The following is a 25672-nucleotide window of genomic DNA, read 5'->3' on the forward strand; positions in this document are numbered from 1 at the left end:
CAACTAGGCATTGTTGCTGATCTCCTCTGCATTAAGACATTACTGATTGTCATTCATGGGATGACAGTGCGGATGTCTCATCTGGAAAATATATAACTCCATAAATATGAAAGATTTGAAAGTTATTTAATACAAAATATAATAAATCAGTGCAAATAATAAACATGTAATTGCAATGTCAAGCATAGCACAGGCGTGTGAAGACTATAAACACTGGAATAAAAATAGACACACATTCCAAATACAAAAAAATATCTCACTGCAATTACAGGACCCCGATGGATTGCACTTAGCCCATGTTTCAGCACACTGCAAACCCTGATTAAACAATTCTAAGAATATCAAATGCAATTAAATACAATTGATTTGATAAGCTGGGGTTATTTTTAAGGAACCAGTGACTATAAAGTGTTTGTTGCACTGCCCCCCTCCCACTGCACGTGACTACAAGAAGCACAGACTAAATCTGCCGCCTCTGAAGGCTTTTTCTAAATGAACCAAACCCATATCCTGATGTAATTTTTGATCTGAGGCCTTGAACATGCATATTAATGTACTACTGACAGAATTAGCCATGCATTTAATATGCATTAACTTTGTTCTTGAGATGGCAGTTGGCCTATTTCATTTTCACTCAGCTCAGGGGTATCTGTACAAGTATCTGCTGCCATATTCCAGCCAGGAAGGGATGTGAAGAGAAGAATGCCACCATGGGTCAACAGAATAACAATCAATCCCTTACTCCAAATAATAATGCAGAATTCAACTTACTTTTTTGGTCTGTAGTCAGGGATGGACCTGTCCAGCGATATCCTGTCGCTGAGCTGGGCATTGTAACCGTATTCTTCATACTTAGTCTCTGATTCATGGCTATCGTCTCTCAGGGTAGCAGCCATTCCCCCCTGGCCCAAGCCTCCTGGACCTTCAACTAATCCCATGGGCTTTGCCAAACCTAAATGAAACAGAAGAAAAAAAACAATCAAATTATTAATGTAAAGGATATGGATAGAACTTCTGTGATCACAGAACGTTTTCAGATAAATGAGATCTGAACTCCCAGGAAGCTCAGCTCATAAACCCTCATGGCTCTGTGGAAATGATCCTCAGCTTTCCAAACCAAAGTCCAAATCAACACATCTTGTAGTATCTGTGCATAATGAGCAAACTATAAAGAATCAATTAGCAGCTTTCACGATTCTTTCTTTTTCCAAAATGCCTCATTATTGTTAAGATAATTAAGAAAAAATTTTCCCCATTAGAACTGGAGGGTTTCCCTGTGTAGCCCATTAAAGCTTCACTCATTTTAAGGGAGAGATGTTGAATTTCAGCCATATGTGGGTGTGCCAGTTTAACTCCACATTCAGGTCTGTTCTGGTACCTCCTCTGTGACTCCAAGACGACGGCAGCTCTGGTCAAGGTTTGTTTCCTTTGCTGGGGACACAGCTATGGACTGGTCACCAGCTTCTGCTGGGCAGGAAATACAGGATCAATCTGATTTCACTGCCTGAGTCAACAGAGGGGTCATTTGGACTCTACACAGCCTGCCCAGCCTGTTGCCACAAAGATGTGTTAAAACTATTTTGATGGAGCTGACACTCCACCTGGGAATCACTCCAGATTTCCTCTGCACTTCACATCTGACAAATGAAATATGTGAGCTACTCAGCTCTGTACAGCTCACAGCAGCAGAAAGTTTGGACACTCACTAAGTGCTGAGAAATCAGCCAGTCAACAATGCATTTACAGGTTTCATTCACTGGTCAACTCAAAAATAAAAGTAAACCAAAACTAAACCAACATAAAAAATGCCCATATGATCACATGGCCAAGAGCCTCTTCCATGGCAACAGGCATTTAATTTGGTGCTGAATCCTCATAAATAAGCTCCTCAAATATCCTGTGTTTAATGTCAAAGCTTTCCTTTCCAAAAGCCTGGCTATCAACAAGTCATTATAAGTGACTAAGTTACTTATAATAATCCTGGGAACACCATACAGGAATGTGTGAATATCCCCCAAATCATTTACGACACCAAGTAAAGCAATTAGAGTTTGACCTGCTCAACATTTTTCAAATCAAGACTTTTTCAAGAGCAAAATGTCATTATTTCAACTAAATGATTAAAAGGAAAGGAAGAAACTGTCAGCATTTGGTAGCAACAAACACCTATGGCAGTACAAACGTGGGACTGGCTTATTCAAGTCACATTAAGGAGGGCAGTTCAGGGATTCTCTTGCACCTCACTGCTAACAAGGTCCTTACTTGTGACAGCTCCATCATCATCTCTGTTTAGTGACAGGACAGACCAGAGAGACAGTGGGCTGTCACTGATCTGAAAGAGTAAAATTTTGCATTTTCTCCTGCAGTGTTTATGACAAAATCCTGTGCTAAGGCAACGTGCAACAATACAAACAGTCACAAATGAACATAAAGGGCTGAGCACCTGCAGTACTCAGGAATTCTGCTACTGAATTTCAGACACTGCTGACAAAAATACATAAATACTGCCATCAGTGGTCCTGAGTCAGGACAGACTTTGCTTGTGTTTGTGTCTTTGATGCCTTCATGCTCCTCACCACCATGCACTGAAACATGACTAAAACTCAAGACTAGTCTGGATTTCAAACTAGAGAAATGCTTCTAGATTATTAATCCATGTTCAATAATTCTGAAAATATTTTAGGGAGCTTTATTTTGAAGAAAATTGTAACATTTGTCCTTTTTGTTCCAATTTAGGATGAGAGGCTACTTGACACTTTGACTTTCCTTTGGAAAAATTAGAACAGAGGGCCCTCCACGCCCGGCCTGACAATGATTCCTTGCTTGAGTAATTACAGAAATTAAATGTCTGAGACTCTACAGCTCTCCCCACCCAAAAGTAAAAACACAGCAGCCTAATCTTCCTGCATGATACAGTCTAAGACTTAACAGACACCACCAGCAGTGATGCTGCAAGCTCTGCTTAACGTGTCCAATATATGGAATCTTAAAGGGGGCTCAATATCTGAGAAAAGTCAGCAGTTCCCACCAAAAAAAAAAAAAAAAAAAGTCATATTAGGCACTTTAAAAGTCAAAACCCCAGAAAATTTGACAAAGCCTATGTCCTTGAAAGACCATAATGTGGAAATTCATTTGATGATCATTGGGAATCATCTGGTCTAGGTTCTGATATAACATCAAAGCAAATTGAAGATGACTTCATTAAAATTAACTGACCTGCTTTGATGAAAGGGTCTCCAAGATGTGGCGTGCTCGTTTGACTTGAAGCAACAATTTAATTCCAGTAGTTGCAAACTTTATTCTTCATACTATATGCTCTTGCAGTTTATGGAACAGAACACTTGAGTCTTTATGGCACAAGTAATGTGAGAATGAAACTTCCAACCCACAGGAAGCATCAAGCACTCGGCTATTTTACTTCTGAGAGAATCAGTTAGACAGCCTGCCAAACCATGCATGATGACAATTATTTCATATACCTTTCTCTAAATCTGATATTCTAGCTCTTTGTGCTGCTAATCTGATTTTGTTCTGGGAAGGAGTCATCATTTGTCCCACTTCCTCTCAGAGCATATTGTTGTGAGCTTTTTTCTCCATTCCTTACCCAAATTGTAGCTTAGTCTGACTGACAGCTGTCCCAGTAGTGCAGTAACATTGACCAATACACAGCAGCAATTAAATAAATGATATCACATTGCTTCCTTCCTCAAGAAGAGCACTAAAGTGTCTCTAGAAGTTCTTAGGAACAATGAATATACTGTATTTTATATATGTGCATGTGTTTAGATGCAGCAATTACAGGCAATGTTCCTCAATGCATGGTTGGTTAGCCAGACCGTGTCTCACATATTTGCATTGCATTTTCCATCTCAAAGTTGATTTGCTGTTGCTCCAGCAATTGACTCCTCAACAGAGAGCTTTCTCCCATCACTAAGTCAAGATGATGACTTGCTAACCCCTAAATCCACAGTGATTTCATTGGTCAGCCTTTTTAAAATAAAAAAATAAAAAATACACACAGACAGAAAAGGAATTTCCGTTCAGCAGCAGCCTCACAAAAATAGGTTGGTGTTAAGAGATGGGATCAGGGACAGGTGATGGGATGAGCATCTCCCAGTCTGGCTGATGGTGAGCACCTTCCAGCACATCCTCCAGGCCGTCATCTGAGACCACTTTTCTGTTTTCTTCTTGTTTTGAAGCTTATTGCAGACTTCCAGCTCCTTCTCTTATCTTTGGATTACCTGCAGCCCTACCTCACACCCATTTTTCCATGGCATGAGAAGCCAATGAGGGCAAGGCACACAGCCAGAGACAAGGATTGAGATGATGGGGCCAGCTCTGAAATGGGGATGTGCAGAAAGGGGATGCCCAGTGAGCATCAATTTTTAAAGCCGTCCTTTCTTTAAATTTTCTAGACTAAAAATATCTGCAGCTGATACACTGGGAATGGTCATAGACTGTTCTGTGCTGCAGATGACAATGAGGTCACAAATAATTAGTGTCTGTCATTCATTTCAAATTTATTGCTCTCACTGCAGAGATTTCTGTGTAGGACAGAAATTGTTGGGAGAATGGAGAGCAGAACAAACCAGCCTTAGCTCCTTAACCAGATTAATTACTCCACAGGATGCATAATTTTCTAGGAAGAAAAGAGATCTTCTATTTTTCATCATAAACCCTGTCACAATGGGAAAAGTAATAAGGAGATTTATATGAGAAACTATGGCAAAAGCTAGATCAGATTATGGCTGTGATTATTTTACTATAATTTTTTCTTATTTGCAACACAATTACAGGCAGCTGTAAATCAGGCTCAGCCAAGGTTCTCATACAAAATTAAACCTCTGACAAATCAAAATAAAAATAAGTTATTGAAAATAATAATAGAATGTCAGAACACTGACAGAATTGCTGCAAAATCTCCAAAATGCCCTTGCTGGCCTGTCTCAGCCCCAGCTTGAGAAGGGCTCCAAAGCCAGACTTCTGAGCTTTATCTACACTTAGATCATCTGCACATTTGAATAGCTACAGGAAAGTATTTCAGTTTCTAGCACCTTAAAAGGAGGGTAGAAAAAAAACCTGGCATAGGTCAAAATACCTGACATAGTCACCCAGCAATTCTACCTGTGACTCCTGAAACACTTCTCTCTTTTAAACGGGAAACATAAAACTCATCAGCAAAACAGTTGTTTCCTTCCTTTTCCAATTATTATTTCTCGGCTGCAAATATCACTGCATACCATGTAAGGCAATAAAAATCTTTGGATCCTAGCTTAACAAAAAAAAAAAAAAGGAATCAGGGACAATAGCAACTCTATATAGATTGACAAAGCTGACTTTTAGCATTTCCAGTTACAGCTTTGCCAAGAAAAGAACAAGGTTCAGAGATTCTGGAATAGGTTCAGTAACACCTTAAACAAGACTCAGCTTACAATGTCTTTTTAAGCTATTTTTACATAAACCCACCTGTTTAGAGGTGGGAATTAGAGCAGTTGCAACTATTGAATCAGTCCTAATGCTTCCACCTTAAATTACTGTATTGTGCTAATTTTGTCATCTTGTTCTGTTGCAGCTAGAAGCTTCAGCTGAAGGCTACAGCCTCAATGGATGGCATATCTGGAGGCATGGAGTGAAGCATTGATCTTCCTGCTGCAGGAACTACACGTCAGAGAGAAGCAGAGGCACAAGAAAAGCAGCTGGAGCTGGTTGGAAAAGGAGAAGGAAAAGCTCAATACGAGTGAGCCATTCAACACTAAGCTAAAGGTCTCAGCTCAGCAGCTGTTTATAACTTCAATTTAGTGATCCCTAAAAATAACTATTAGCTAATAATTTCTGAAAGAACACGCTCACACCAGAGAAAGGCTCGCTGGTGTGAGCAGCCCCTTGCCTCTCACACACACTCAGCACAGCCCCACAGGCATAAATTCAGGGAATGCATTGGCAGTTCACTGCACCAATATTAAATTTGCAAAAGTAAAAGCATTTCTCTGTTGCAAGCATGAGAATCAACAATATGCAGGAAAAAAAAAAATCTTATTTGGAACTATTTCACTATTTGACAGTGTTTCAACCAACTTTGCAAACAGTAGCACGCAGCACAGGGAGTTGCTGGTGTCTGGCTCATGATTCAATCTAAATGTTAAACAGAGCCTGGCCCGTAATTTCTGCATATCCCAACTTTCCATATCCCAAATCAGTTTCTCCCACCATGACTCTGAAGCAAACCTACCTCATATGTAAGATTTGCTGCCCAGAGAACTGATCTGAATTTTGCCCATATCAAAAGTTGCTCACTTTCTGAGCTAGAAGGAATGCTGAATGTGGAGATTTATTTTACATACAGCAACATTCAGCAAATCACATCCCACAGGGATACAAGCTCCAACTTTTGGAAATTGCAGTGCAACAAACAAAACCCCATCTAATTTAAGTGACTCCAGCACTTCCATTTATCTGAAACCCAAACCACAATCTTATTTCTTTTATAGTTGTAGTCAAGTTTGCTGAATCCTTGCTTGAAAAGTTTATGTCTCCTGGTGCCTGGTATCAGCCCCAAGTATCTCTGCAGATATATCGGGGAGAAGACAAACAGCATCCTGCAGCTGATGGTTTGAAAAGGAAAAAAGTACAACTTGTAAAGCTGAAGCACTTGATATTCAACTTTCTGGCTCTGGAAACAGGAGGTGCAGTGGTTTTGTAGCTTAACCCCATCTCCAGACCCCAATGGAAAGCCTGAGACAGTTATTTCTCAGTCTTGGTGCCCAGATGAGAGGCAATCCTGTAAGACACCCATCTGTGAGCAGAGTGCAGAGTGATGGTGAAGGGATGAAGTGATTTGGCAGCTCTGCCTGTAAGGGGGCTGCTCCTTTCCCACCCACAGCAGCCAGTCAGGCAGAGAGTGCAGAACCAGGAGCCTCACAAATTATGTAGATTATCTGGAAAGAGGACTAATACCCAACCCCTTGTGTGCTTTGCCATATGTTTCTGCTTCAAAACAGGAACTTTTCCAGGTTGCAGAGAGCACTCTGAGACACAACATGTGAATATCTGTCAAGTGCTCAAAATACATCCTATGGAAAATTCCATGAAGATGCCCAGGGCTGTTCTCAGGGCTGGAAGCTGACCCTTATTCCATCCTACACATCACCATATTGATGCTTTAATCCTTAAATCCTCCATGGTGAGTCCTACCAGGACAGGATTTGGCCAGAACAGCTTTTTCCTTAGAGTGTAGTTCAGACTCACTGCAGCAGATACTACATGAGCCCAAAAAGACAGTTCCCATCCCAAAGAACTCACCATCAATAAAGATAAGAAAGAGATGCAAGAAAGGTAATGAGGAAAGAAGACATGAAGACAATATGACACAGTCAAGGTGTTCCTGAAATGATCCTTTTTGTAGAAGAGCTGGTGATAAAAGCTCCCTAGTCATTCAGGTAATTTTGAGATGGTGAAAGGGGGCAGTTCTGTGTCTGTAGAGGGAAGGAGTCCACCACTGTTTAAGCTCCCCTGTGCCAAATGCAAGATTTAATACTTTGAGGAAAGGGAATATCTAAGGAAATAAAAAGACTGAGGGCCAGGTGTAGAAGACAGGCGTAGTAGGACAAACTGTGTTAGTCATCTTGGCACAAGGTGGAGAGGGATCTGGTTCATCAGTGTTGACAAAAGGCTTGCTGGGGACAGAAAGGAACAGGATGTCCTTGCAGAGCCCTGTTCTCTCTGAGTCTGCTATTCAGTGGTGCAGCACACACACCACTGCCCTCTTACAGGCCTAATCTTTTGTTCCTTGGCTTCACAGAAACTGCAGCATTGCGTAGGCTACTGCCTCTCTAGACACCAAATTCATTAGTGCTTTTTAATTGGAAGAAATACTGTGTTTTTATGTACAGATATCTAATATCAAAAGTAATTGCTTTTATAGAACACTCATTTGGAGCTGGTTACCCCTTGAGATGAGAAAATGTATTCTAATTACAACAGATAATTCAGGAGGAGATAAACAGATTGACGACTGGAAGGACCAAGAAACAGCAGCTGTACAGTCCATTGGAGATGAAGATAAAAGCTCATTTTTGAGGTAGGACACTGATCCCACATTAACAGATAATAAGAGAGATGCCAGAGTTTTGCCAGAAACTTGATATAAACAAAAATATATTTCCTCCTTAAGCAAGGAAGAGCTATATAAGGATATATTTTGAGAGACAAAATAAAAAACCCTTACCCCAGACACATAATTTTAAATGATATGTATGTGACTCTGATTTTTTTTTTAAATTTTCATTTCAATGATCAAAAAGATCATTCACAGAGAAAGATCACTTTGTTATCTTTAAATAAATAATAGATGCCACGATTCTTCTAGAAGTTTTTAAATCCCAGATGACTCGTGGTTTTTTGCTGGTGAAACATAAAATGTATTTTTCTCTTCAGGGCTTTGGAGGAAAGCCAGAAAACTCCTCTGGTGATGGCATAAATCTGGAGTTGAGGGGGAGGAGCTGAAATGTTGGTGTATCTGCCTGGCAGCCCGCTGATATTAAAAGGAGACAAAATCTGAGTGTCATCAGTTTGGCACCTGTCCTCTGGCAGTGGCCAATACCTGAGGCTTCAGAGGAAATGAAACACAAATGATAAAGCACTTGGCCAATTAAACTCTGCACTGTCCCTGGAAGCAGAGTTCCCTTCTGAACCCCATAGGCAGGTAACTAAAGCCCTGAAGCATAATATTAGATTACCCTCATTATCTTAACTCAGACAGGTAGAAACAGGGCATAAAACTACCCAGTGTCCTTTAAAAGCCCAGCCACTAATATCAGATTCAATGGGCTCCTGCAGTAATGAATTCTCTGGTATTGTCACGGTCAGAGTGTCACTGACTCACATGAAATGGATCACCTGTATCAATATATTAGATTTTCTTTAATTTTTCCAGGGAAACAGAGGTGAAAACTCCTGGGTGAAGTGATCATTAAAACAATAACAGAGCCATTCTAGAGGAAGGGAGAGCGACTTCTCCTTGAAAAGCTCTATGGTGCAAGAGCTAAAAACTTTGGGGCTGTTTAATTAGTTTCAGGAACAAGCTGGTTCAGCCAAGTTAAAGGGTTTTAATTTCATAAATGAGGAAAATAGCTTTTGAAAAGCAAGGAGTTTGCTTGTGTTAATCAAAGGTAAGGAAGGGAAGTGGAGGACATGTGCAGTGGACCACTGTGGGAAGGGAGGTGTGAGTGGGAGCTGTCAGACCCAAGGTCTGACAGGACAGAGCCACAGCTGGAAAGCTGCTGTTTGATGCAACGACATTTCCTTGACCCCACAGAGCTGACTGCACACCTCTGATCATTAAAAATACCCCTTTGACTTCTGATGCAATTCTGGATGAGAAGTCCCTGACTGCTCTATTCTCAAACCAGCTCCACGACAACAGTAAATCCCACAGGCATAGGTTCCAAAAGGAAAATAAAAATTCTCTTTAAACATAAGGAACCAAAAAGAAATCTATCTAATTTCAGGTCCTACGCAGGTTCATACTGTTCTGGACTCCATTGTGCTGATAATAAAGTCCAAACTCATCAAAGGCTCTACCACATCTGACATTGCCCAACCTGCCAAATTACTGCCTTTCAGCCCAGGATTCACCCTTGGGCCTCTGACTCAGAGGGATTTTGTCCAAGGTTAAGGAAGATTCTTCTCTCCTGCTCAAGGGCGTTTGGAAAGCCCCGACAAAGGCCAGACAAGCCCATCTCCTGCAGCATCATTTTGCAATCATGCTCCACATTATTTGCAGACACTCATATGCCTCCCTGCTCATTTACCTAAACAGCCTGCCATTAAATTAAACTAACATAATCACACAGATAGCTCTCCCAACAACAAAGTCATATAGAACACTTTGCCATTTGTACGGCAGAAAAGCTCCCGGTTGTTCAGCTCATTTTGCACAGCAGAGGATGGCAGCATTAAACCCAGACGTGGGAGCTGCTGGAACTCAGAGTCACATCGTGCTTGAAAGTGGATCTCGATTTTCCACTGTTGTGAAATTAGTCACTGAGTTCACCCCTGGCAATGCAAGCACAATATAGAGCCAATGTTAACAACTACAACCTGCTGGCCACATCCACTGCTCTCCCTTCCGTGCTCCAAGAGTCACTGCCTGCTCTTCCTGCTGGCCATCAGAGGATGAAATGATCTGAGGAAGTCCTGGGTTTGTCAGAGCAGGGCTGGTTCTCTATCTGCTGCCTCTCCATCTTATCATCGGACATTTCTCCTTGGGAACAGATGGGAGAGGACATCAGCTGCTACTGAGGATGTGAGATTACAAAAACTTCCACCCAGTCTCTTGAAAAACAGTTAATTTGGATATTGGTTTTCACAGGAGCCAGAGAGAGCCTTGATTCCCTTCCTTTCAGTGTGGTATTGCCTTCAAAGCTCTGTAAGGGTGACATACTTTTTCCCTTTTTTTTCTTCCTGCATCATTGCACACTGGTTTCAAAACATACTTATTTTCCTGACAGACTGTCTATTTTAGATCTGTAGATCTGTGTATTTTTCTTGACCTGTCTTTGCATTCTTCTTTCTCAGGCACATCTTTGACACCTCTCAGGGAGCTTGGCTTGGGAATTTGGTTGAGGCAGAGCTTGCATCTCTGCTTTTCCTCCTCTTTCCTGCCTTCACTTTATTTTCATATCTCATGTCAACATACACCACAGCTGTGCCTTGCTTGTCAATGCCAGGCTGCAGAGCCTCCTTCCATCAACCTCTTAATGTGTGTATGATTTAATTTTCTGCCAGCAGGACAAGTCAGTTCAAAACCAAACACGGGACACATTTTAAACAGCAAAAATTCAGTCCTGAATCAGCACCTCAACCAAAATGCTTACAAATTAACAAATTATGGCATATTTGAAGCTAAAATGGATGAAGTAAATTGTTATTCAGTCCTCCTAATTGATGAGATGAAGTGACAGCCACATTTATAACAGATCTATCTACTAAGGATGTGCCCAGCTAAAGGTCTGAGTCTCTCCTGCTCACAAAGGAGGAATAGGAGTCCACAGTGCTGAGAATCTTACTTGGTTTTGAAGTGCCTTGCTATTGTTAAAGGAAATGTTGAGTCTGGATTTGGTTTTGGCTCTAGAAAGGAAAGCTTTAGCTCTTTATATTCATAAAAGAAAGCCTATTTAGAAATGAAAGACACAATGTTGCATGGATAGCTTGTAACATACAATTAATCAGGGATTTATCAAGGACAAATAAAAAGAATTAGGTACCACATTCTCTGGGGGAAGCAAATCAAAGGATGAGATAGCTTTGCAAAAGAAAGGAGAAATGAAGATAAATAGCAATTGCCAATAAATTTGAGAAAATAAAGATGTAATGTTAGGGAAAAAATATTGGCACAATGTTTTATTTAAAAGCGGTAATAAAAACATGGCTTACTTTGATTTCTGCCCTTTCTGGTTTATTGTTGATATAAAGATAAATTGACTCAGACTTCTAGGAGCGGGAAAGCTACAATCTACTATTACAGGCACTTTAAAAAACCAGCCCTGCTATAATAACTGGTTCATTATTAACAAGATTGGCTTCATTGCATGTGGGTATTTGTACAAATTGACTGCGACCTAGGGCTGATTTAGGCTCTGACAAACCCACAGCAGGACCCCTGGGCTTGCCTTGGAAAAGACAGGATGCATTTGGTAACAACGTGCTGCTTTGATCCACCTACAGAGCACGTTTAAATTACCACACATATATAGAATTCAGATCATATATAAAGACAGTGGCCAAGTTTTTGAAGTTATGGATCACCCCTCCTCAATTTACCTTCCTAATGCCACTGACTGCAACAGTGCTTATCTGGTTTTCACCAAGGCAATGTAAAAAGAAACTCAAGTTTTCGGAGACTCAATTTTTCTTCAAGCTTTCCTTTCCTTTATGCCAAAATTCCATGGAAGAATGAATGTCCCTGTCCCCTGATGTGTCTCGGGTTTGTACTCACGACTACATTATGAGCTGTTCAATTACACAGTAAAGAGAGAAATGAGGATAGTGATAGAAGGTGCCTTTATACAGGAGAAGATCATCCTTCAGTGGAGAGACTGGTACAAATCAAAATTTGAATTTCAGGAACCCGAGTTCTGAGTTCCCAGCTTGGGCTCATCACTCCTCAAGGACACAAAGCAGACGCGCTCCCCGGTCACGCTTAAACTTCAGGTCACAGCCACATCTCTCCCAAGCAGCGAGAGCTTCCCAGCACCAAGTGGTGCCAGAGCAAGGCAGGGCTGAGCCCCTGGGCTGTGATGAGGAAGGTGATGATGAGATGAGCAGCAGGACGTGCGTCACGCCGCCGAGCACAGAGCTCCGGGATCGCTGCTCTGCTCCGCTCGTAATTTAATTATTCACTCCCTACTGAAAGGCACTGAGACAGTGGGACCCGAGTCTGCCATTTCAGCAGGCTGAAAATAAAGCAGCCTTGCCTGCAGTACTGGTGTAGTGTCAGGGAAATGTCATGCTGCTGTAGTTATTAACTGAAATAAGCAGGAAAGTAGAGAAAAAAATGCTTGTGCTAACATATTGCCAATTAACAAAGCAAGCAAAGCAGTTCAATGTGGACATCTGAGTCTGGTTCCTTTAAAAGCTCAAAACTTAATTTTCATGAGTGTGTTTAAATAAGTAAAAATCCCATTTGTCACCAGTATGATTTTTAGCCTGGTTTGCTAAGAAAAAACATTTTGTGGGATCATGCTGTCTCCATTTGTCTATCAGTCTGCTTCCCTCTCCAAACTCTCCCTTCACTCTGCTTGTTACATTTTGAGGACTGCCTCTAACTTCAGCCAAAGCTTGGCAGACAATCAGAGGTCTCCAAACATTGCATTTCTGAGAGTGCCACAGAAGCCGACATCTGGGAAGAAAAGTGCCATTAAAAAGTTCCTACTGAGAGAAGAGGATTGGTGAAAGATCAAACACAAGAGACCTGCTGGAGCTGTTAGACACCAACCAAGAATTCACTTGTGGTTTGCCAACCCACAAGATAGTCAGCTTTCCTGCTTTAGCTGCTCAAGGAACTAAACACACATTTTTAGGATTAAATGTGTTAATTACTGTTGGATGCCTGGCTGTTATACACACACTGATTAACAACATCACAAAGTTAACCTGAGGACACAGGTATGGGGAGGGGATCAGGAGAGCAGAGAGATGGGCTGTCACCACAGAGAAAGGGCACAGGACACCCCCCTGGAAGTGAAGGCCATGTCTCCTGGGTTTGGGACTTGCATTTCAGCACCTTAGAATATTTTCTTGACCCCTTCTGTCCCCAGTTCCAGTTTCTGTGAGCTCACAGACTCTGCTCCTTGTCAGGTTAGTGGTAATGATGAGAACCAGTGTAAGTGATAAAAGAGCCTGGTCTGTGCTCACGTTAGGGGATTCCTAATGAAATAATGAGGTATGTGTGTGATCATTTAAAACTACTTTTCCATATTACAGAAAATTCACATGGAAATGTCTGACTTGCTAGATTATCACTTCTTCCCTTGGAAAGGGAGAACACAGGCTTAGAGGTGAGGCACCATGACAGCAGGGCACATCACTCTTCTTCCCCTGGAATTAATAAAAAAATGAATCCTTCTGATTGCTTATAGTAGGAGTGCTTTTCCCTCCCCACCTTTGAAAGGAATACAAAGTCTGATCCTAAAACCCATGCAGCCTCATGAGCACAGGAGCAAACAAAACCTCTCTTTCTCTTTCTAACAAAGAATTTGTCAGTTCTGTATCTGTCAAAATACTTTTGAAAATAATCAACCTCTAGTTTCACAGCCATGTGCTGAAGCACTGAGGAGCCACAGGCATGCAATATCACCCATCAAACAGATTAGAGCAACTTCTTGCAGCTCAGGGACAAAAGAGAAGATCATATGCTGATTTCTGCTTCCAAAATGAATTTCCATCCTGAAATATCATTTTGCTTTTTGACAGTAGAGTGTGTCTCAGCCTAGTCATGTCTAATTGGTGCTGATCCTGCATGAGCTGTCCTGTTCTCTGGGCCTGGTTCTGACTTTGTTACTCAGTGCCACAAGGAAGCCATACAAGAGTTTTTCCTCTCTTGAAACTGGTCCACAATAATTTCAACACTCCATGTTAAGATGCATTGTCAAACTGTGGTATGGCCTTCCCAGAGTGACCAGTCCTATGTGGTGCTGCCATGGGGAGCTTCACCTCTTCTCAGGGCCAGAACAGTTCTGCCAAGAGCTGGGCACAGACCCTGACCCCAGCCCACTCATCCCATGAGCACTTCCATCAACTCTAAGTGACTGCAATAAGGAAAATTTCACACTGGCCTCATCCCTCCACAGGCTCCACTGTGTCTCTTTGACTCTATTTGTGCTCCAGCTTCTTGTCAGCATGATTAAAGGCTGAGAGATGCCTAAAGAAGTAGTCCTGTAACATATGCAAAAATCCTTCTGCAATGATCATCTCCTTCTGCGAGGGCTGCATCACTCAGCCCGTGTCCCTTGGCACACTGGGCTGCTCCATCCCAGCTTCAAAGTTAAGGCCATGTCTTTGTTCCCTCATAAATATTTCTCCTCCATTTACGCACATCTTTTGTTCACTCTTCTCATTGTGCAAAGAAGACTGAAAATTCTCACTTTGTCAACTTTTTAACATGTGACAGAAAGAGGGAGACAAAGAATCCAGTTATTAGGCAGATCAGGTTCAGAATGAATCACAGAAGAAATTCTTCGTTCCATGACCTCATCTGAGAGGGCTCTCTGCAGCCTGGCTTTGAGTTATGTGGGCCTGGAATGGGAACATAGCTGTGAATATGGGACCCATACCAAGCTGACTCTTTCAGGAAACAGAAGGTTTTACATATAACCCACTGGATACAAGCATTATAAAAGGCACTTCCCTTCCGGAATTAATTTTCTGTTGAATGGAAACACATTGAGGCAGATGGATCTATTTCAGGAGGAGCATCAGGCTGGCACAGGTCTGCAATCAAAGATTGTTGGGTTTGTGTATTCAGAGCTGGAATAGCTGAGGTGAAGTGTTCAGTGCAGGTGCTGACATGGTCACATCTGCACCTAAAGGAGTCCCCCATAAAGGATGTCTTCAGCGAGTTTGCCAAATATTAAATTGAAGAAATATGTGACATTTATAATTAATACCTGGAAACATTTTCACTGCTCCCTGCAATACTAACATTGAAAAAACAAAAGACATTTTTCAACTGCTGAGAAAGTTGTGCAACTTCTGACAGAAGAAAAAGTTCATTAAAGAGTTACCACTCTTTAGAAACAACTGGCCACCTGGAAGAAAGGTGGTTCCAGTGGAGAATTCGGCTGCCCACATCCCTGTGATGATTTTGGAAAGTCAGCAGTCTAAATATACAGACCTGGGAACTCTCTAGGCGGCACACAAATTATGTAACAGAACTACCAAAAAAAGAAAAAAAGAAAAAAGAAAAAAACAATCAGTTTCCAAACCCAAGGGTATCACAGGCTCACACCTAAGCCACCCAACCACTCATTTTTCCATGCCAAGCCCACTCATTGCTTGTGGAAATTGAAAGCAGCAACGCTTTCAGCAGCTGGGCAGCTTAGCATTAGGCTGTTTAATTACTCCAACATGCTCAGCTCACTCTCCCCTCCTGCCCCACTCCCATCTGTTACACAGAGCCACCTGCAATCCATCAGCAGGTTTTAGCATTAACAGCTCTGTGCTGGAAAAGCTGTTTTTCCAGTTAGAGGTGTGAACAGTGCCTGGTCCCTGCTCTGCACTGGGAACACACCCAGCACTCACCCCCAGCTCACACCAGAGCAGTGGCTTCAGCACTGGCCACCAGCTGAATTCTGCTCCTGGCAGCCACCTGTGGGGCTGAGTTTTGCAGATACAGAACTTTGCAGCTATCAGTAGCCTCATTTTACACATGGATGCATGACCAGAAATCTGTCTTACAAGGAGCCTATAGAGCAACTGCAAATTTCCATCCTGAGGAAAACTAACCTTTGGGTTATACAATGCTATTTCAATTGGGGATATTTTTAGTCTTATCACTGCCTTCAATTCAGTGTGCACAGGAAAGAATACCACCAATCTTTGCTACAACATAAGGCTTGCTTGAAAATGAGTTAATATAACAAAAAATACATTTTTATTTACAAATGCTGTTCATCCTAGAGGCATACGAGAGCTGTAGAAAAAATAAACTCAATTTCTAAAAGGGCAGTAAGGCCCCATTGCCAAATAAAATATAAAACCAGCATAAAAAATCCAAATGAAAAACAACCAATTAACCCTACCACCCACCCAAAATGCTAGAGGAAAAAAATAAAAGAAGCAGCAAACTTCCCCAATATTGCAGAAAAGGGCTTTCCAGCTGTCTTCATGGATATCTTCCAAGTGAAACATAATCCTATGCAACAAACCTCCTTTTTCTTTGCAAATGGTTCTGCAGTACCACTGGAAGACAAGAAGCGCTAATCTGATCTGGTCTGGGAGCTTCTTTTTTGCAGAATGTGAACTGGAGCCAAACAGAGCAAACACAGGAGCATCGAGAGCCCCCAGAATTGGGAGTCAGAGGCAAAAAACCCACAAAGTTCATCAGATCTCTACTAGAAAGGGGAATCCTTCCAAACCTTTCAAGGGGGAAGGACCCTGTTCTCAACCCCGCTGAAGTGGTACAGGGACACAGCAAGGCTTCATCCTTTGATACATCATCATGACTACCAAACCTACTCTTCATCCTGTGGCAAAAATGCTTTCACTTGGCCAAATTTACTACTGGAGCTACTGTACTGGTAACTACTGACTGTCCTGATGCCTCTGGATCAATAGCAAAGATTAATTTAGGCAACTGATTTCAACAGGACTAAGTGCACGGGTGAGCTGAGGAGAATTTGAATCATTGCTGCAGTCATAAAAACCTACTTGAGGCAGTCACCCCGTGCAGCCAGCAGTGTCTGTCACCCCACACACTGCTACAGCACAGCAGGGCTGGCAGCATCTGCACCTTGCTTAGAAAGCAGAGTCACTTTTGTGCCTGGCTTCGATTCCCAGCTCAGCAAACTGCTGACTCAACCACAGCCGTGGCTTTCAGCACTCCCCAGGAACAAAACCCAGGAACAAAACCCAGGAACAAAACCCAGAGCCCCAGAGACACCAGCTCTGTGCTGTGAATCCTGCAGCCCACAGCAAACACAGGCCTTGCCACAAACACCTTCTTTCCACAGACCTGTGCTTTGCACAGGGGAAGGAGGTGTCAGGAGCCTGCTGGGGGAGAGCAAGGCTTGTGCCAGTGCTGTGCCATTTTACACATTTTACACATTTTTACAGGGGCTGCTCAGCCCAGAGGAGATCCTGGAGTTGCAGCAGCCTCTTGGGCTTGTTGCTCTAACATGAGGCCCAGGAGGCTGAGACTGAAGCAAATGCACACTAAAGAATCCCAGAAGCCAAACATGTTCCTTTGGATCCTCATCCCCCAAATCTGGGTTATTTAAATGTGATTCCAGACACAGGAATTCCAAACACGCTGTGAAACAGATAACACTCTCCTGTAGTACTTTGACACCAAATATCTCTGCCTAACAGGACCATTTTTAAGTAGCAGAATGCTACTTAAAGAGAAGATCTTTTAAAAACCTTTTCCTTGGTTTAGTTTTCTTCATCATGGCCCACTCTCCCAGGATGGCATGCAAATTACAGCTCATATATTAAAAATATAAATCAGACTGGTGGCAAGTGAAAGTGCTTCTAGAGAATGGCTCCATAGGAGGTGATAAAAGTCTTAAGATATTCAGAAATCTATACTCTCACCTTCTCTAAAAACATTTTGCTCATTTACTTCAACAACTCTTCAGCCCCCAAGAGAACTCTGCGTCCACACTGCGCATGATGACAAAGCAGAATCACTCTATTGTCTCCTCAGCTCTCTACCCTGATGCTGCCCTCAGACTCTCCTTCAGAGCCAGTAATCAAGGACATATTTGAAAGATAAATAAAAAAATAACAAAAATAAATTAGGCCTTTTGCCATTTGTCAGAGATTCTCAAAACCGTCCCACTTCTGCTGCATTGTTTCATTGCCCTCAACAAGGATACAAAACAATTCATGGCCTCAGGCTCATCCTTGGTTTGTGAGAAGATCCCTCAGAACAACTCATCCAAGTAAATTAAACACAAACACAGAATTGTTCAGAAATGAAATGGCCTGACAAGTGCAGTAAGAGGGGCAGGGACCTGGTGTCAGAGCTCCTCTGGAACATCCATGCCACTGGATTTTCCACAGGATGTGCTGCTGGACTGTTTTTCCATGCACAGCAAGGAGTCCAACCTGGCTAAACCAAGTGAAATAAAAAGTTAGTGCAAAGAACTGCAGAAAGCACAGGCCCCCTTCCCTCACTGTGGGGGAGAGCATCAAACCAGAGGGATAAGAAAGCAGAACTCAGCTCCAAAATACCACTTCCTTGGACATCTACAGACATGCACATACACAGCTCACTTCATCCAGACCTACACCAGATCACGGGCGTGATGCCCCTTCAAGAAATAAGAACTCAAAAGCCCAACAGATCAAACTGAGAAATAACCAAGAACCAAGGTTATCACTTTTATCCCCAGCAGCGCTACAGTATGTTCAAATTCAAAATAACCCCAACTAAATCAAAGGGCCCTACAACAAGTTGCATCATTGCTGCCTTCTGTTCAAGAAATCTTGGCTCAGGAGATGGCCTTGGAGTCTTATTATCTCCTACAGGACCTGCTGAGGAACCAGTAAGTGCCAGTTGTGCTGCATCTTGTTTTCAGAACTGTCTGGAGAACCTAGATATTCCAGAACACCTGAAAGGACAGAAACTCTAGGGCAGAAAGACAGTTTTAATCTGTTTGAACCTGCCTTGCTGTCCCAGAAATGGGTTCTGTCTCCACCTATGAAGCTTTCAGATATTCACAGCCATTTCCACGGCACCACAGCCATGAGTTTTAGTAAAAGCAGACACATCCAGTTAGTATTTGGCTGTTTTAGCTCTGTACTCTCAAGAGAAGATGACTTTGGGTCGCTGGGAGGATTTTTCTCTGGCTTTCGCTCTCAGGAACTCCAGGTATCTTATTTCAGAGGACAGTTTTGATCAATAGGACTACAACAAGGTTGGAAGCTGCTCTGCTGTCACTGGCTCTCTTCCTTCCTGTTATCCAGAACATCACAGGCTCTTTTCATTTTCTACTTTTTCTTTTTTCTGCCCTTCAGTGTGTTGGCTTAAACTAAATGATGGTAATGACTACCCAGAGAAACCCCACAAACAACAACAATAATCAAAAAGTATGCCAAGTATGCTGAGAAAGAGAAACTGAGTGCCCATTAGTAAAGTTAGAAAGGAGCATTAAAAAAAGGCAGATTTATTACACATGACTCATTTATTTTCCTTCCTTTCATAAATCTTAGTATTTATTTCCTTGGACAAGTGCCACACATTCAGTGTCTGGATCCTCATTCTAAAATGATGTTCCTGGTTTAACTGCTACCTTAATTTACTATATACCTTTATTTACTAAAACATCAAACAAACAAACAATAAAACCCCCTAAACTCAAAAAACAGCTCCACCTCTCTCTATCAAGGGTATTAAGTTAAAGCCAGGTTTTCTAATCCTCTAAGCCTGTGCAGGGGCTGTAGGTGTACAACCACCACACTGCAGCTCCTCTCTGGGAAGACGACAGACCCATATTTGCTTTTCCAATTCCAGCTAAATGTACAAAGAAATGGAAAGATACTGAACCAGAATACAGCTGAAGAGTCAACAATAACAACATCAGGCAAAGGTTTCCTTTCTGCTTCTGTAAACACTGCTTTTAATCTCATATGGTACAAATGATTCAAGTTCCACACAAATGAGTCAATGACAAAATTACCACATGATTTTTTTTTCCTGTCAAAATAAGCTTTCTTCTCAGCTACAAAGGCAAAAAGCAGAAACATTACATAAAAAATAGTTACCACTATATGAAACACAGAGTACAGAGAAAGACTTTAAAATCACTGATGTGCTGCCGGAATGGAGACATATTTTTTTTTATTTGTCAGTATTTTGCAGAGCTGAGTGAAATTCTTCCTGTTTTACAAAAGAGAGATGCCCTCCTTTTTAACTAAACTTTTTAGAACTTTTCTTCCTAAAGTGCTAAATAGAATAATACTATTTCAAACATTACCTTATATTTATATAGGGGCTATCCAAATATTGGCTCATTAGGTTTCCCTTCTGTTGTTTTGAGGAATTAAACCTTGACCTTCCTGAAAGCACTGACTGTGAGTTCCCTCAGCTTCATAAATGAGACTAACACCATTAAAGCAAATGTGATGGGGAAATCAGTGTGTCAGACTTGGCCATAACTTTACAATACAGAAGGTCAGGATTGTAGCAAAGGTGACTTACCCAAGCTTGAGAAAATGACCCAGCACAACAGAAATTATTGTGTGGTAAACGAAGAAATGGAGAAATGGCAGCCTAACTTAACAAAAAAAAAAAAAAAAAAATTAGTGTTTTTCTCTTCTGCCTTCATGAGTACCAACCTTGGACTTCTTTAAAAATGTCCTCAAAAGGAGACCAGGTGAAGAGAATCTCATCATCAGGATAAGGAAACCACACAGCTGAGAGCAGAGCCCACAAGTGAGCTGGTATTTCTGGAGACATTTAGGTGTTAATTTTGCCAGATGTATGTTAGCAGCAGACCATAAACATATAAAATAGAAATAGTTCTAAAAGTTGTGGGTATGAGAAGGTGCAGTTTCATTGGTACACAGCTGCAGTCACACTAAATGTGACCCGTGCACATGTGGCTTTACCTCTCTCCTCTGCCAAGGAACTGCTCTTCAGCTGAAAGCTGCCAGCTTTAAAAACTTCTTTTTGACAATGTGGACATGTGTTGTGGACATTCACATAACTTTCCTGCAGCTTGTTCCCAACCCTTACTTTGAAACATGGAAATTTGGACCCATTTTCAACCAATCCCAACCTTATGAAGAATAAACTCCCCTTTTAAAAATACTACTGTAACTTGTACCTATGCAGATTGCCAGGCTGAATTTTAAATGCAATCACTTTCCTTCCAGTGCACTCTAAAAATCAGGAGTCCCAGTCAGCAGGAATCAGACTCTGCACCCAGGACCTGCTATTTCCATCATTTTAAGCCTCTCTGCTGCAATTATGTGAATTGTCCACCTTTTTCTCCAGTCTCCTCCATGAAATGCATATGTGATGTAAACCCCATTTATCACACTGGAAATTGCTATTGCATTTAATCTTCCCAAAGAGAGCAAAACCAAATTATGACGTGTAACAGATGATAACCTGTCAAATTCAAGGGAATACTCCCAACTTATCCCTCCACATCTAAAATAGAACAGGTCAAAGGGGTCTAGTGTAGAAGACATGGGTAAGAAGACATGATGTGAGAATACATAATGAGAAGATGAAAGCTCTCTTTATCTTTGCAGATTGAATGAAATCTAATTACATGCTGTATTGATTGTTGTGTATTACTGGAACGGGACAGTGAAAAGGGAAAAAGGCAATTAGACTGAAATTGTAGTCTGACCTTCAATTGCTTTTGGCATGAAAGGTTATCCTCTACTTGGGGCATCAAAATTTCTTTATCCTCTATAGTGAATCATTAGCAACAGACTTAGATGCAAAACTGATTAGAGAAAAAAATTCAGTCAATTAAATAATTTAAAATTTTTCCCTTTTACAAAAAAAGTAAAGGCAAAGGAAGAAAATACCAAGGTGTTATCATTATGGCATTTAATGAATTGCTACCAAGTCTAGCTGGCATGAGTTCTGTGTTGAATGACAATAAAATAGATCCATCAATAGCAATACCATAGCAAAAAAACAATAAAAAAATATGGATTGCTCAACTAGCTCTATAATAACTCTGTTTTTCAAAATAAACATTGTACCCAAGGTCAAACATCGGGAGGCAATACAAAGTCTCACCAAGAAAATTCCACTGACACGTTTCATTGCTTTCCCTTCCCTTTACATGCTCTGTTCATTTGCTTCCACCAAACCCAGCAGCAGCTGAGCAAAAAGAAAGCTGTCAGAAATACTGTTTTCCCCAAGTTGATAAAAAACCAGAGCACGAGCCAAACGAAAACTATTGTTTGGGTGTATGTCTGCATGACTCTGCAGGGAATCGTGGCAATTCTCATTCATCCTATTCTAAAAACTCTTGTTCTGCCAAAGATAATTGCAAGGACCAGCTTTCTTCTGACTTTCATGCATGGTCCTCTGTGTTCTGCACTGCACTCACTGATTTTATTCAGACTGAAAAGTTAATGAGTTCTCAAGTGATCAGTTTTGGGTTGCCTCTTTATACATTTGTAATGTTACTGCCTGTGTTTATTTTCCTGGCAGAAGGTACACACTTCTAAATAACATTTCCTTGATTGTATGTAAACAAATATGTGTGACAGAAACAAAATTCTGTGCAGCTGCAGGGCTGGTCTCTCACAGAGTGACTTTTTATTGCAATGGATCATCTACAGAGTCCCTAGAAAATCCAGGTAGGTCTTATGAGTTCAGGTCTCATGTGAGTAGAAGAGAAAAATGAAATAAAACAACACTAAGATGCTATTAACAAAGACATACTTTGTATGGTAGCTCTAAATTTGCTGATTTCAAAGAGAAAGGACCAAGAGCAGGAAACTGAAATACTGGGCTGGCCTGACCTGCTGCAGTGATAAAATTGAGCTGGACTCAGCCTCCTGCTGCTTTGAGGGGTTCTGGGTATGCAAGGAACTGGTATTCCTCCTGAATAAAATCTGTATACCCATGTCTCTCCACATAGAAGAGCCTTTGACCCAGCTTATGAAAAAGTACCATCCAAGACAGCCTCAGTCAGCTCTCTAATCTTGTATCAGGCAGCATGGACAGGACAGGGGCTGAGAAACCTTACCCAACATTCAGGTGAAGCTGCAGAGCTCCAGAGCACACGGAGTGTTTGTGTAACAGCAGCCTTGCTGTGTGGCACAGCACAGCTCTGTCAGACAGGCTCCCCTGAATCCCACTGCTGAGCAGCAATTCATGCCCACTAATGGCATAAATAATGAGTCATGATATTACAAACAGAATAGCAGTGAGCTAAACCCAAACAGAGATGCTCAGTGCTGATTTCACTCACAGTGATGCAACTCTGGTGATTTCAGTGGAGCACCTCCCAATTTCTTAGGACTTTTTGCTTCTGTTGAAATATGATGGGGGGAAAAAAGTATTTTTTTTTCAGAATGATGATGAAAGAATTAATCTGTGTTAATGTACCACTGTGTAATTATAAGAAACCAAACAATTACATCAGACAAAAATGAAGGAGCAATAAATAGGAAATTTGAACAGCTCAGCTTGAAAAACTTTCTGTATTTTCCTATGTAAGAACTTTCAGGAAAAGAAAACTGCCTGCGGTGTTTGATGTTGCTGAGAAAGCAACGTAACAGTAAGTTCAAGTAATTTCACCATGAAGATCCATATCCAATAAATGGAATTAAAGAAGATGAAGGAAACAGTTCCCAAAATAGAGGCATGCTTTACAGAGAACTTCCAGTCACTGCGTGCGATGGTGCCTGCCTAGCACGTTAAGGACTCCTGCTGATTCTCCAGGGGATGCTGTGCTGAGATGAACACAGCACAGGGAAATCCTATCCAAAGTCTCCCCTATGAGCAACACAAAGAACAAATCTATCTGGACCAAAAAAACCCATTAATTTAGCTGGAATGGATATATCTTGCAGAGCGATCTAATTTAGTTTGGGAACTTTGTGGCTTTGTGGAATTCATGAGAAGTATTTTCCTCTTAAATCCTCCATTCTTCAAAACTGTTCCAGAATATGGTTAGAAAACACAGCTATTGATACTTTCCCTCTAGTTCCTGCACGTGTGGGATTGGGACTAAGAGCCCACTCCACGTTCCCCCTCTCTCTGCCCTGTTTATCCAGTGGAGAGTGTGAGGGGATGCCTGTCCCTAACACTTGCTGGCACAAACTGCATGTTACCATAACAGCCTAACTTACTTAGATTTATACATTCATTCCCAAAAAGTATTAATAGGAAACATACTTTATGCTAACCCTCCTATTTGTCTGCATTCTAAGGCTACAGTAGCTTTTCTTAAATCAATGTTACGAGTAAGGTTTCCACAAGCAGCCTAGAAGCACATTTGCTCTACTTAAACATATTTACACTAAAAATTTTATTTGCTGTGAAACACTAAATGTTACATTTATATTATAATTTCATGCAAAAGCTCACTCCTTCAGCCTTTTCTTGTCCAAAACACTGCTGTATTTAATCACATACTTATTTCTTTGATGTCTCACACTTAGAACGTTACAAATCTATGCAAATACAAATGCACTCATTTTGAAGAATTAGTTTCTATATGAAATGTTATCTGTCCTATAACAACTTTGATGGCTTACCCTGTTTTAACTATCGTGGAAGGGTTCTTTGCTTACCTAGCAATATTTTTCAAGGCTGGTGAATTAGTATAGCAAGTCATAAAAAGAACTGGTGGATACTTCCCCTCCTCATCAATGACAATAACAAATTTAAATGGAAAAATCATTAAGGGAACATATGGGTGCTATGTTTAAACAGACCATTAATAGTGCACAATGTAAGAACCCAGCAGGATGTTTTTAAAGTAGTTCTGAAACCAAGAATATGACTTTCAGCTATAATCTAACATTGTATTTGCTACACAAACAATTTCCCATGCAGAGTTAATATATACAGGCAAACCGTAAAACATGGTACAGTTTGTAGGGACTTCCTCTGATCCTGAAACCCCTGAACTGCAGCCTCCTGAACTTTGCATCTATTGAGGAAGTCCTGACTTTGGACCAAGAGTTGGCAGAGAGGCAGGGTGCTGGTGGGAGGCTCGACAAATCCCTCCAGCAAAACCCCGCATCACCTCTTGCACTCGCTTTTCAGCACTTGGGTGCTGGGGTCGCTTCCATCGGTGCCGGGCTCCCCTCCCCGCCGGGGGACACTTCGGGGGCTCTTGCCCAGCCTGCAGCACCCTCCCGGGGCACAGAATGTCCCCTCCCTGCCCCTCGTACCATTGAGCTGGTTGTAGACCACTTCCTCCAGGTGGTCCAGGCGCTGCAGGATGGACTCCCTGTCGGCCAGGCTGCCCACCTTGGCGCCGCGGCTCCTGGCCCGGCGGTCCGCGCTCCGGACGATCTGCACCAGCTCCTGGGAGCGGTCCTGGATCCTGCAGTAGACGGAGAAGAGGATGATGCCCACGAAGACCAAGATGTTCACCGTCAACAAAGTTTTGATTTTCCGTGCCACCGCCATGGGAGCCGCGGGCGCGGTGGCGGGGGGCGCATCCAGGCGCGGCGAGCGGCGGCCCCGCGGCCACCCGGCGAGGGGAGCGCCCGGGGCGCGGAGCGGAGCCGGGGCGAGCGGAGCCGAAGGCAGCGGAGCCAGGGGCAGCGGAGCCGGGGGCAGCGGAGCCGAAGGCAGCGGAGCCGGGGGCAGCGGAGCCGGGGGCAGTGGAGCCGGGGGCAGCGGAGCCGGGGGCAGTGGAGCCGGGGGCAGCGGAGCTGACGGGAGCGGAGCTGTCCTTCAGCACCGCCGCGCCGCTCCCCGCCCCGCGCCCGCCGTCGCCCCGCGGGGCCCGCG

The 25672-nt window shown here is 42.2% G+C and overlaps 1 protein-coding gene across 1 annotated transcript in view; it reads right to left on the reverse strand.

Moving 5' to 3' along the window:
- The window catches only part of GALNT9 (polypeptide N-acetylgalactosaminyltransferase 9), a 123860-nt gene extending 98515 nt beyond the window's left edge, over window positions 1-25345 (reverse strand). Inside the window, exons 1-2 of the mRNA XM_058851702.1 lie at window positions 25105-25345; window positions 772-952 (exon numbers count right to left, since the gene is read on the reverse strand). Of these exons, the coding sequence (XP_058707685.1) occupies window positions 772-952; window positions 25105-25345 (422 nt within the window). The remainder of the gene's footprint in view (window positions 1-771; window positions 953-25104) is intronic.
- Window positions 25346-25672: the final 327 nt, after the last annotated feature.

This window comes from Poecile atricapillus, chromosome 16 (genome assembly GCF_030490865.1).
Source record: "Poecile atricapillus isolate bPoeAtr1 chromosome 16, bPoeAtr1.hap1, whole genome shotgun sequence".
NCBI classification, from domain to species: domain Eukaryota; kingdom Metazoa; phylum Chordata; class Aves; order Passeriformes; family Paridae; genus Poecile; species Poecile atricapillus.